The 14,107-nt window shown below is 42.1% G+C and overlaps 1 protein-coding gene across 5 annotated transcripts in view; it reads right to left on the bottom strand.

Annotated features, from left to right (window-relative positions):
* KCNQ5 (potassium voltage-gated channel subfamily Q member 5) overlaps nt 1–14,107 on the bottom strand; it is a 638,117-nt gene that overhangs the window by 70,255 nt on the left and 553,755 nt on the right. For 2 of the 5 annotated variants that reach the window (XM_056565866.1, XM_056565867.1), the window contains one exon: nt 7,573–7,671. The exons of the other annotated variants lie outside the window; for them this stretch is intronic. In XM_056565866.1, coding sequence (XP_056421841.1) covers nt 7,573–7,671 — 99 coding nt within the window. The remainder of the gene's footprint in view (nt 1–7,572; nt 7,672–14,107) is intronic. 5 annotated transcript variants of the gene reach the window in all.

The following is a 14,107-nucleotide window of genomic DNA, read 5'->3' as shown; positions in this document are numbered from 1 at the left end:
ACGAAGCGGCGGCCGACAGGCCCCCTCAATACATGGCTATGGCAGAGCCGGAGATTGCCGAAAGCAGCGCTCCGGCTCTGCCATAGAGTTGTATTGAGGGGGCGTGTCGACCGCCGCTTCGTGCGGAGGTCAACGCGCCCCCTTCCCGCGGGCTGTTGGGGCCCCGTACAGGAGATCGCTGGGGGCCCCATCGGTCAGACCCCCGCGATCTGCAACTTATCACCTATCCTTATGATAGGGGATAAGTTGTTCACCACTGGACTACTCCTTTAACTTTAAAAACGCAGGGGCCGCCGGGAGGTAGCGCATGCAGGGACGTCACTGACATCTTGTGCGGGCGCCCATAGCAAGAGTGCAGCAGAGCAGTGAGGAGGACGCACGCACGCATGGTAAGTTACCTGTATGTTGTACGTCATCTTCAGTGTTCCGACCACCACTCCTCCTGTAGGCCATAGCAGTTGATTGTGACCCCGGACCGGAGGAGCGGTGGTCGGAACACTGAAGTGGGGCAGTGCACAGGCATACAGCCTCCAGCCATACACTGTATATGACTGAAGGCTGTATGTCTGTGGGGGAGCTACACTGCACCTAATGTGCGGGAACTATACTGCACCTAATGTGGGGAACTATACTGCACCTAATGTGGGGGAACTATACTGCACCTAATGTAGGGGAACTATACTGCACCTAATGTGGGGGAACTATACTGCACCTAATGTAGGGGAACTATACTGCACCTAATGTGGGGGAACTATACTGCACCCAATGTGGGGGAACTATACTGCATCTAATGTGGGGAACTATACGGTACCTAATGTGGGGAACTATACTGCATCTAATGTGGGGGAACCATACTGCACCTAATGTGGGAGAGCTATACTGCACCTAATGTGGGGAGCTATACTGCACCTAATGTGGGGGAACTATAGTACCAACCTAATGTGGTGGAACTATACTTCACCTAATGTGGGGAACCTTACTGCACCTAATGTGGGGGAACTATACTGCACCTAATGTGGGGAACTATACTGCACCTAATGTGGGGAACTATACTGCACCTAATGTGGGGAACTTTACTGCACCTAATGTGGGGAACTTTACTGCACCTAATGTGGGGAACTATACTGCACCTAATGTGGAGGAACTATACTGCACCTAATGTGGGGAACTATACTGCACCTAATGTGGGGAACTATACTGCACCTAATGTGGGGGAACTATACTGCACCTAATGTGGGGGAACTATACTGCACCTAATGTGGGGAACTATACTGCACCTAATGTGGGGAACTATACTGCACCTAATGTGGGGGAACTATACTGCACGTAATGTGGGGGAACTATACTGCACCTAATGTGGTGGGAACTACAACCTAATGTGGGGGGACTTATACTGCCAGCCTAATGTTGGGGAACTGTGCTGACAATCTAATGTGGGGGAAATATAAACTATCAATAAAAAAATAAAATAAAATTTGGATCATTAAACTCTGTTGTGTTCTTCTTTTAAAACAAAAGATGTTAATTAGTTATGGCAACTGTATGAGTTGTTTTTTCTAAACTTGAACCTCAGTATTCTGATTTAATTGCAGTGCTGGCACTTTGAGGAAAAAAAAGTTGGTGTGCTTTACAGTTTGGGCTCAAAAAGGTTCACTATCACTGTTATACTGTCAATTGAATGCAGGAGAAAGAGGGAAGCAGCAATAGAGGATGGAAATACTGGGTATTTGAAGCAATTGATACTACCCTGTGTACCTTTTGCTGTACATTTGCATATATTAAAAAAAATGCTTGTCTTACATGCAGAAGTTTGTAAATCTAAAGGAATGTATTTGAATGTGCCTTGAACCTGGCTCTGTGCTTAGTTACACTACGTGAAATCCCCCAAAAGATTTCCTTATCATTGGGCCATGACAAGATGTCATATTCCAGCACGTCAAATGTTGCTGTGTATAACAATCTCAACAACCCAATTTCATCTAGCTACATATCTATGTACAAAACATAAGAATTGGCATCTCCAGTTTAATATAAGCAGAAACCTTTAACCTTTAACCTTTAACACAGTCCATTTTGGCCTTAAGCACACAGACAATTTTATTTTTACATTTTCATTTTTTTCCTCCTCGCCTTCTGAAAATCATAACTCTTTTATATTTCCAATCACAGACCCATGAGGGGGCTTGTTTATTTGTGTGACCAATTGTACTGTGTAATGAAATCAATAATTTTACCAAAAAATGTATGGAAAACTACAAAAATGTTTTTGGAGGGTTTCATTTTCACGCTGTACATTGTATGGTAAAATGGACATGTTTTCTCTATTCTGTGGGTCAATACAATTAAAACGATACCCATGATTTCATACTTTTCTATTATTGTACTGCTTAAAAAAAAACTCAAACTTTTTTTTTTTTTTTTTTACAAAATAACTATGTTTAAAATTTTTTGGGGATCACCTATAACTTTCTAATTTTTCCGTATACAGGGTTATACCGGGGGAAATTTTTTTTGCACCCTGATCTGTAGTTTTTTTTTTATACCATGTGTATATGTGATTGATATGGAGGCAGATGAGGGGACCTCTGTCCGCCATCTTGGCTGATCTGATCTCTGTGGCCGTGCCGCGGGTCATCAGATCAGCCATTACAAGTGCCACATTGCTACAGATGCCTTGATCTGTATTGATCACAGCATCTGAGGGGTTAACGGCGGACATAAGCGATATGGCTGATGTCAACCATTACCAGCGGGTCCCTGGCTGCTCATAGTAGCCGGGACCTGCTGTGCATGATGTAATCATCGCTCTGGTGCTCGGGTCATGTACAAGACGTATACATATATATATATATATATATATATATATATATATATATATATATATGTCCTGGTGAGATAAGTCCCAGCGGATCAGGGCATACATTTACGTCCGTTGTCCTTAAGGGGTTAACTGAGGAAGTACTGTCCATTGAGAAGCCATTAACTCTACATAAACTTGGATTTAGGATATTTTTACACAGGTGTAATTAATATTTTTCTTGGATATGGAGCCACAGACCCCAGCAGTTAGGAAATAGGGAGATAGGAAAGATGGTACCTATATTTACTGTTTGTAAACTTATAACACAGCTGTATTTGCGGCAGCATGCCTATTCCCTACCCTACCCTCCTCCCATGAATGGAGGCCTGTACAGGGTGGGAAGGAGCCTCAGCCCACCTTAACAACAGTTCCACTGAATCAGAAAACTGACACTTTATAAGTTAAACTGCTGCCAAAGTGACCAAAGGTAAGGTCTCTCTTACCTCAATATGCCTTAACTGCTGGGGTTTCCTTTTATATTTCCTTTTATATTTATTTATATATTTAATTTTATATTTATTTATAAAAAGTATATCAATACTGTTATTACGTGTAGTTGTTTATTATATTTATGTTAAAGGAGTTTTATCAAACTGACATTAATCAGCTACTCACATTATAGTAGAAATATGTCTGATCTCCAGGAGCACTACAGTCATTATAATGGAGGTCCTTAAGCATCCTTATCATCCATTCAGTGTGTATGGGGTTAATAGAAACAGCTGAGCACTGTATTTCCTGTCTTCATCGGTCCCATAGACTTTGAATGGAGTTGCATGCTCAACTGTTGCAGCATTCAAATGCATGACTGCTGCTCCATGCAGTGGAGAGGACAGTAACAGGGGCTCAGCATCCCTTTTTTCTATGATTAGTGGGTGGTCCCACCAGTGGGGACAGAAGTGATCAGTCATCATGTTGGATTATTTTATATTATTTTGTTTCCCAAGATACCAATGTTTCAATTAACAAGTCTCTTGATGGGGCCATGTTTTCTTTCAACACACAGTGTATTACAAAACACATGGAAATTTGTAGATCTGCTAGATTTTAAATACATAGGTTTTATTTTAAACAAACATTAAAGTGTACCTGTCATCAACAAGAATGTTTTATATAATGTAGATAATACCATTATATGTATATTTGTAATATACATTGGTTAAAAAATGTGTACATTTTTGTCCCTACAGCTTTTGTTTGTGTGTCTCAATGAGAAGTCCAAATACAGGAAGTGAGGGTGGACAAGCAGGGCTCTGTGCATTTAGGACAAGCAGGGCTCTGCACACTGAGGCTCTATGACATGCCCCTGGCTCACACAGCTGGATGATTAACAAGCCAGGAGTCTGCACAGAGCCCTGCTTCTCCTGTCCTCACTTCCTGTATTTGGACTCCTCATAGACACACACAGGCAATAGCTGCAGGGACAGCATTTTTCCCCCCAAAAATATACACATTTTTTTAATCAATGTATATTACAAATATACATATAATTATATTATCTACATTATATCAAAAGTTTTTGTTGGTGACAGGTACACTTTAAGATATTCTGCTCTAAAATGTGGGTTGTAGATGCTGTGAGCGTTGCTAGGTGGTACTAGACGCCTATGTATTTCTGAGCAAATTGGCCGAAAGAATGAACATTCATACGGCAGATCCGCTCAGAAATTCATTGCCGTCTATGGGGATGGCAATGCATTCCGTATGGTCCTAGCGCCGCCCTCATGAAAACTGGACAGAGATTCTGTTGTGTGAACCCCCAACAAATTCACATGTTTGCAGAGATTATACAGATTTTCTGATGACAACAATCTGCAGCATTTCTGTCCCATGTAGCAATACTCTTGAAGGACAACTATCAAGGGGTAACAAGAAACTAAGACAGACTACCTTATTCCAATGAGCAATTATTTAAATCATAGTTTTAAAACCAGGTCTCTCCCTATTTGTATATAAAGAGAGATCTATCGAGTGCAGCAGGGAAGGGAGAAGCCACCAGGGCAAGGACCCTACCAATAACCTTGAAACTCTGTTCCAAACCAGTTTAGGAAACTATGTTTTCTCTGAAATGACAGCTTATTGTAATGAAGGAGCCTGTTTCTGTTTCATGCTACCTATGGCTTGGGCAGCATGAAACCCCTGGCAAGTTCCCCTTTAAGTTGTACAGTGATCCCTCAACTTACAATGGCCTCAACATACAATAGTTTCAACATACAATGGTCTTTTCTGGACCATTGTAAGTTGAAACCAGACTCAACATACAATGCTACAGACAGTCCAGATCTGTGAAACGTTTCAATGGCTGAAAGAACCGACCAATCAGAATGGGCAATTTACTGGTAAAACACCTGTATTACTGAAGTGTATGCACTGACTGATGTCTGGTATCGCCCCCTACAGTACAGGGAGGTATTACATGTTCTGTACACTTTACCTGTACCAGGGTTACCTGCTCCTCTGGACACCAGGTGAGGGCGGCTCCATGTTACTTTTTTAGGACACTGTGTGTACTGTACAGGACACTGAAGAAGCTCCTGTCCTCTACATAGACCAGTGTTTCCCAAGCAGGGTGCCCCCAGCTGTTGCAAAACTACAACTCCCATCATGCCCGGACAGCGTTTGGCTGTCCGGGCATGTTGGGAGTTGTAGTTTTGCAATAGCTGGAGGCTCCATGCTTGGGAAAACACTGACATAGACAGTGATTACAGCTTCCAGCAGCTATTTCTTACTTTTATATGTAAGGATTTGTTTTATTTATATTAGTTATCTACTTATTTTTCTTTAATTCTCACTTTTTCCTATTTTTGGATGACATTTTGGTGGCTTCAGAACCAATTACCAGGTTTCCATAGAGTTATGGTCTCAACATACAATGGTTTCAACATACAATGGTCGTCCTGGAACCAATTAATATTGTAACTTGAGGGACCACTGTATTCCCCTTTAGGGTGCATTCCCACGTGACGTATTTTCCTGCGTATTTGCTGCTGCGTATTTTCCTACCCATTGACTTCAACAGAGAAAATAAAATACGCATCAGCAAATACGCAGCAAATACGCCGTGTGGGAATGTACCCTTAAGTTGTATTTAGTAGGGAAGCATTTGTTTTAGACATAATTTCCTGACTAATGTTTCCATACTTTCTGTTGTTTGTAACAGAACAATTACATAGACTGCCAACACACTGGAAATTTTACTTTGATTTGAGCTTTGAGAAGTTAATGTGGGACTCATTAAAGGAGTAGTCCAGTGTTGACTCAGTGGTGAGCAACTTATCCCCTATCCTAAGGATAGGGGATAAGTTGCAGATCGCGGGGGGTCCGACCGCTGGGGCCCCCTGCGATCTCCTGTACGGAGCCCTGACAGCCCGCGGGAAAGGGGCGTGTCGACCTCCGCACGAGGCGGCGGCCGACACGCCCCCTCAATACAACTCTATGGCAGAGCCGAAGCGCTGCCTTCGGCAATCTCCGGCTCTGCCATAGAGATGTATTGAGGGGGCGTGTCGGCCGCCGCCTCGTGCGGGGGTCGACACCCGCTATCTCGGCGGAGAGCCTGGCCCCCGTACAGAGAGATCGCAGGGGGCCCCCAGCGGTCGGACCCCCCGCGATCTCAAACTTATCCCCTATCCTTAGGATAGGGGATAAGTTTTTCACCACTGGACTACCCCTTTAAATAAGCCTATTATTATACCAGCCGGGACTCTAGGGACATGTAGCGGTCATATATGGGAAAGGTTTCACATACAAAACTGGGTAAAGAATGAATGTAACAATTTAATGACTTCATGGGGGTTTAAGCTATTGGTGACCAATCATTATGCAATACAATTATCATTAAAGTCATTTTGTATCAAACTGCCAGACTACAACAGTGACGTTAACATTGGCTCCACACAGTTTGCTTACTTTGCTTCTTGTACTGTTTCTTGCAATTGTAAAGTTTTATTTTAAAAATGTAAAAGCTAAAAACATTTTGTGCGGGTATATATAAGCCAGGCTTATACTACAGAGGTCTAATATTTATAATAAAGATGATGGATATACAAAATGATGATTGGCTATGTATCAGACTTTAACCAGACCAAACATTTCAATAAGATAATCAATGCAAACATATTTCCAATTCACTGGAAATGCAATAACCTTTGGTGTTAATTCAGGCAGTGGTAATGTTTGTCACATCGGTGCCTTGGATTTCTTTATTGTGTTTCTTTTTCAGTTAGGTGTCTTTTTACACCAAGTTAAGCACCCGTATTGGAAAGTGTGGTGCAGAGAACACACAATAGATCTATAGGTCAATCGATGAATTTCAGAACTTATCAAACTTTAATCAGCTATTATAATACAATGCTAAAGAAGTATCCCCATTAGAAAACACTACCCATTACTAGGGGTTTAAACTCCTGGGACCCCCACAGATCACAAAAACAAAGGGCAGATGTCCTCAAATAAAGGAAGCCGCATCACATCCAGCCCTTCATTTATTCTCTATAAGGCTTCCATACTTTGCTGAGTGCTGAGCTTGACAATGTTTGGAAGTACCATAGGAAATGAATGGAGTGCTGGCTGTGTGTTCGTGCTGCCACTTCATTTATTCACTAGATATCCCTTATCTTGTGGATAGGGGATAACTTTTCATAATGAAAATAACTCTTTATTTCCAGCTTTTGCTTGAATAGAGGTACTCACTTTACCCCTATAGTCTCACTTACATGGTTCCCACTGATCCAGAGATCCATAGGTGTATTCCCACAGGCCTCTCCTGCAGCCTGCCTGCATGTTCAGATCCTGGACAGCTTTTGTCATGGAACCTGTATAGGAAATAAGTTACAGTGTGCGCAGTGAGTTATTTCCTATGCAAGTCACACAGTGGGTCATGACAACCGCTGCCTGGGACTTTCATACAGACAGATGCAGAATGATCTGCTTAATCTGGGGGTCTCCTAATTGGTTAGACTTTGGGGCTGTTCACCTGCACATATATTCAGCTTTTGCCCACTGAATCATTTTAAAGAGCTTTTCCCATCTTTCATAGTTATGCCCTATCTACACGGTGGGAATAACTAGCTGATCACAGGAGGGCTGACCATTGGGGCCTCTGTGATCTCAAGAATGGGGATCCTAGTCTTCTGTTAGAGTGGAGCTACGGGCCTCAGTGGTTGGACCCCCTGATATCAGCTTGTTATGGCCTATCTTGTGAATGAAGACGATAAAGTCATTTAAGTCCTTTTTTTTTTTTTTTTTTTTTTTACTGGACATTTTACCCCATACACAAAATATTTCTGTTTTAAAATAACTTTTACTTACTACATGCATTGGACATGCACTTATAAATACATTTTTAGCATGCATACTATTACATTAGAAAAAAATTATGCTGCATGCTGCGATTATTAACGAAAAAAAAACATACAATTATACTAGATATGTGAAGTTGTTTATTTGTACTACTATTACCATGTTTGTCAATGTGAAATAATACCTTATTGTTAAAGGGGTATTCCGGCTTTAGACATTTTATCCCATAGGGGATAAGATGTCTGATCGCAGGGGGCCCGCTGCTGGGACCCCCAGCAATGTCCCTGCAGCACCCGCATTATGTGCAGAGCTGCACCTCCAGGCTCGGAAACCGGAAGTTTTCGGGACTGGACATAGACATGAAGGAAGGGGGCGTGACTTGACATCATGAGGGGGGCGTGGCGAGCCTGGAGACGCAGCTCCGCACATAATGCGGTTGCTGCAGGGAGATTGCAGCCGCAATGTCTATATGCACTGCACATGTGCAGCTGCTCCGCGATGTCTGAGTAGACTTGGCGACTTGCAGGCCCCCTGTGTGGCTGCTCATAGTGGCGGATTGCCACTGCAAGCAGGCCAGGGGCAGAGCGAGGCAGGGAAACGGGGTGGCAACAGCTGGAGGCACAAAATGGGTCGGGTCACCGGCGGATCTGCAGTGTAAAATATGCTGCAGATCCGTTATGTGTGACCCTACCCTTAAGAAGAACCTATCGCCTCCCCAACACTACCTGAGAAACACGATAACTAAATAGACGGTTAAAATCTAAAAGCTTTCTCAAATATATTACAAAAACTTTTAATTTAGTAATACAGCTATGGAAACTGGAGTCAGCAGCAGTAAAGGATCACTATCTTGACAGCTCTGAGAGACTTCCTGTTTCTAAGCTGAAACAGTCAATTGTATGGGGGGTTACTGTAAACTCTGGAGATTTTACTTCATACTACTTGCTAGTATAGAGCAAGCAGCACTGTAAGATGTAGGTGCTCTGTGTATTGTAGAGCAGAAGAATGAGAAGGTGGCTAGAAGTTAGAAATAAATTTGCATTAACAAACTTTCTACATGAACTATCTTTCGGTTCCTAACATGAATCTTGGTAATTTGAAATTTCATGTGATAATATTGAAATTAAAAAGTATCCAGGCATATAAAAATGCATTTAAAAATTGAACTTTCATACAATTCCTCTTTGACTTTCCTCAAAGTTATCTAAAAGGAAAACAGAAGGCGCTCCATGTGCGGGATCAGCAGGTCAGGCCCATAGGGAGGGGGAGTAGATCTATCCCACACCGCTTACCAGAGTTGGTTGTGTGCACACACACAACAATGGGAAGCGCCTGAAAGTATATGCGTCCTCATCCGCAGCCCTCCTTAGAAACGATAGATAGGCAGTTGGACCGTAATGGTAGGAGATGTCGGCCCTGGATGAAGGAACCAGGAGGAGTACAGCATAAAATCAAGGCAGGTTTATTGGATGCAACGGGTCCAGGAGGAGTACAGCATAAAATCAAGGCAGGTTTATTGGATGCAACGCGTTTCGCTGCGCATGCGCAGCTTCATCAGGCCTGATGAAGCTGCGCATGCGCAGTGAAACGTGTTGCATCCAATAAACCTGCCTTGATTATATGCTGTACTCCTACTGGTTCCTTCATCCAGCGCCGACATCTCCTACCATTACGGTCCAACTATCGTTTCCTTAAAGTTGGAAAGTATGGTTACATAACATTAACATAGTTTGTAACATAGTTTGTAAGGCTTGAAAAAGACATACTTCCATCCATTTCAGCCTATTACAGCCTCATTGATCCAGAAGAAAGCTAAAACCTTATGAGGTAAAAGCCAATTGTGCTCATTTTAGGGGTAAAAATCCCATACTGACTTAAAAACCTGGCCACCTGTACAAGTTGCAGTATCTTACTCCTTAGCTAGGCTACATAATACACAGGAAAAGCCTATTACTTCGCTGATGAATAATATTCCATATAAAGTAAAGTTCAGGTCTCTGGTGGGAGGTGAGGAAAATTCTCACCTAATTTCCTTTTCACTGATTTGCTGCCCCTTGGTATCTTTTGATGAATTAATTCAATAAGTTTATGACTCAATAAAAGGCAAAACACTAAAATTTATTTATTTACCCTAACTATCCACTCTGCCATTCTGATGCTGTATACAGTCAAGGCTGCAAATGTTGGCACCCCTGAAATTTTTCTAGAAAAAGAAGTATTTCTCACAGAAAAGGATTGCAGTAACACATGTCTTGCTATACACATGTTTATTCCCTTTGTGTGTATTGAAGAAAAAGCAGTCCAACCAGCTCACCCCGCCCGGACAGCCGGAGCACGAATCCAGGTGCTGGACGGCACCAAAGGCAAGTAGAAAACGGAGAATAGAATCCAGCTCTTGATGCAATAAAAGGTACCTTTCCTGTTCCTGACTATGTCCTTTGAATAAAGACGGTTTTATTGCATCAAGAGCTTGATTCTATTCTCCGTTTTCTACTTTGTGTGTATTGGAACTAAACCAAAAAAGGGAGGAAAAAATGCAAATTGGACATAATGTCACACCAAACTCCAAAAATGGGCTGGACAAAATTATTGGCACCCTAAACTTAATATTTGGTTGCACACCCTTTGGAAACCATCAATAAGCTTCTTACACCTCTCAGCCGGAATGTTGGACCACTCTTCCTTTGCAAACTGCTCCAGGTGTCTCTTATTAAAAGGACGCCTTTTCCCAACAGCAATTTTAAGATCTCTCCACAGGTGTTCAATGGGATTTAGATCTGGACTCATTGCTGGCCACTTCAGAACTCTCCAGCACTTTGTTGCCATCCATTTCTGGGTGCTATTTGAGATATGTTTGGGTCATTGTCCTGCTGGAAGACCCAAGATCTCAGATGCAAACCCAGCTTTCTGACACTGGGCTGTACAGTGCGACCCAAAATCCGTTGGTAATCCTTAGATTTCCTGATTTCTTGCACACATTCAAGGCACCCAGTGCCAGAGGCAACAAAACGACCCCAAAACATCATTGAACCTCCACCTTATTTCACTGTAGGTACTGTGTTCTTTTCTTTGTAGGCCTCATTCCGTTTTCGGTAAACAGTATAATGATGTGCTTTACCAAAAAGCTCTGTCTTGGTCTCATCTGTCCACAAGTTTACCCAGAAGGATTTTGGCTTACTCAAGTTCATTTTGGCAAATGTAGCCTTGCTTTTTTTATGCCTCTGTTTTAGCAGTAGGGTCCTCGTGGGTCTCCTGTCATAGCGTTTTATTAATTTAAATGTCGACCAATAGTTCGCGCTGACACTATGCTCCCTGAGCCTGCAGGAAAGCTTGAATATCTTTGGAACTTGTTTGGGGCTGCTTATCCACCATCTGGACTATCCTGCATTGACACCTTACATCAATTTTTCTCTTCCATCCCAGCCCAGGGAGATTAGCTACAGTGCCATGGGTTGCAAACTTCTTGATGTTGCGCACTGTGGACAAAGGCAAATCTAGATCTCTGGAGATTAACTTTTAACCTTAAGATTGTTGATATTTTTCCACAATTTTGGTTCTGAAGTCCTCTTCTCCTCTTTATGTTGTCCATGCTTAGTGTGGCACACCTAGACACACAATGCACAGACTAAGTGAACTTCTCTCCTTTTTATCTGCTTTCAGGTGTGATTTTTTATATTGCCCACACTTATTTCTTGCCCCAGGGGAGTTTAAAGGAACATAACATGCTTGAAACAATCTTATTTTTCCACAATTTTGAAAGGGTGCTCATAATTTTGTCCAGCCCATTTTTGGAGTTTGGTGTGACATTATGTCCGATTTCCTTTTTTTCCTCCCTTTTTTGGTTTAGTTCTAATACACATAAAGGGAATAAACATGAGTATAGCAAAACATGTGTTACTGCAATCCTTTTCTGTAAGAAACACTTCATTTTGTAGAAAAAATTCAGGGGTACCAACATTTATGGCCATGACTGTATAATCAGCACCCTCTCACAGTTGGTACCTCCCAAAGAAGAATCTCAACAGATTTTGATCTCACTCTAAAGCAAAACCTGTTGCTCAGTACTACTGATGGAATTCATTGGATTTGCTAATGATATGTATTTACGTTATAATTTCATCTACTGTCATTTATTGCATTTCTGGCAGGTCTGCTTTAGGGTACGTTCAGACGAGTGGATTTACAGCGCGTATTTCGCTGCGGACCCCCCACTGAAGGAACTCTGTATGCTGCATTTACATGTGCCTGCTCGGAGCGGCAATACGCCTCTAAGAGCAGACACCCTGCGATGAGTGAGTTGCTGTGCGCATTCGCAGTATACTATCACATCGCGGCAGCTCTCGGTCTAGCTCATAGAGGAGGGGGAGCGGCCGCGATGTGTGCGAGTACATCTCGCATGCGCAGCAACTTGCACATCCCTTCAGTGTCTGCACGTAGCGGGGTATTGCCGCTCCAAGCAGGCACATGTAAAGGCACCATACAGTGGTCCTTCAGCGGCGGATCCGCAGCGTAAAATACGCTGTAAATCCGCTCGTCTGAACGTACCCTTGAAGGGGTACTCCGCTGAAAACATCTTGTCCCCTATCCAAAGGACTTCTCACGAGGGGGCGGGGCCGTGACATCACGAGCCCCGGCGCCAGCTCTAAGTGTTCGGAACATTTTGTTCTGAACACTGAGCAGAGGAGTACCCCTTTAAAACTGCACATGATGTGAACTGACCTCAACCCACTTATGGGTGTAATAGGTTCACCTGTGTCAACTCTAGCACCAGCAGCCTTTTAGATGTCCAGGTGCATTGATTAAATGTTACACCCAAAGCCAGAGTTTTCATGGGAAATGTAGACTGCATTACAGAATCCCTTCAGTGTGGAATTGCAACCAACATGGAGCCAATCTTCTGCCTGCTACATCAACTAAAAGAAGAAAGCATAAAAAAGCACATCTACATTATTCTCTAATAATAGCCTATGCTGCACTATATAACAGAAAAAATGTGTTCTTCTTTAATAACTTATATGCACTGTTTATGGGGTAGTTTATTGCTTGTACTTTTTTCATCCAATCAACAAATTATCTGAGATAGATACAGGAAGCAAAGGCAAATGTAAGCAAAAAATTACAATAAGACATGAGAAATAGAACAATTGGAAAAGCAAGGAAAAAATGATAATACTAATAAATCCTAGGTAGGTTCGAGATTCAATTTAAAATGATCAGTTTACTAAGGCTGTATGTATTGTATGTGTTGAATTAGAGAATTAGATGAATTGGAAATAATCTATTGTTTCCAAACCAGTGGCTTGAGAGACCATAGTTGTGGCTTAGAATCAACATCTCATGTATTTCTATGGTAGAAATCTAAAGCTGACCTTTACATTTTCTGCTGTGGTTTTTTAGTTTGAATTCAGCGGGGCTAATCCTCAGCTTCCCCATGCAGAATCCATGAAAAAAAAAAATCATGCACATTTTTTCCAAAGTGATTCACGTTTATATAGTTAAATGACTCCTTAAGTGGTGGCGGGTCTAAATACACTTGTGAATTTAGCATCAAGGAGGTCATAATACAAAAACATGTCACTGGGCTCAAAACCGTATCATCAGCAATTACCCCTAAGGTATGATCTGTGTTGTATTTTTATTTTAGACTTTTTAACTTTCAATATTTAATGTGGCTGTCATATTTTATGATGGATCATGACCTAGGAAATGTTTGGGACTTTTTCTCCTGACTCACTCTATCTATGGTCTTCAATATGTCCATGAACAAAATCTAACAAGTCCCCATTTGTCTGCACTGTCTGTCAATATTATGCTCAAAGTCGAAGACATTTTATGTGATCTGTCACAAAACAATGTGTCTATTCCATATACACACTAAATCTCATGATGCACAAGCCCAGCTGAGCACATTTTGCTGTTTAGCATATTGCAAAAGGTCCATCCTGTTTT

The sequence above is a fragment of the Hyla sarda genome, chromosome 3 (assembly GCF_029499605.1).
Source record: "Hyla sarda isolate aHylSar1 chromosome 3, aHylSar1.hap1, whole genome shotgun sequence".
NCBI classification, from domain to species: domain Eukaryota; kingdom Metazoa; phylum Chordata; class Amphibia; order Anura; family Hylidae; genus Hyla; species Hyla sarda.
Note: the sequence above shows the minus strand (reverse complement) of the source record. Positions and strands in the feature narration are given on the sequence as shown.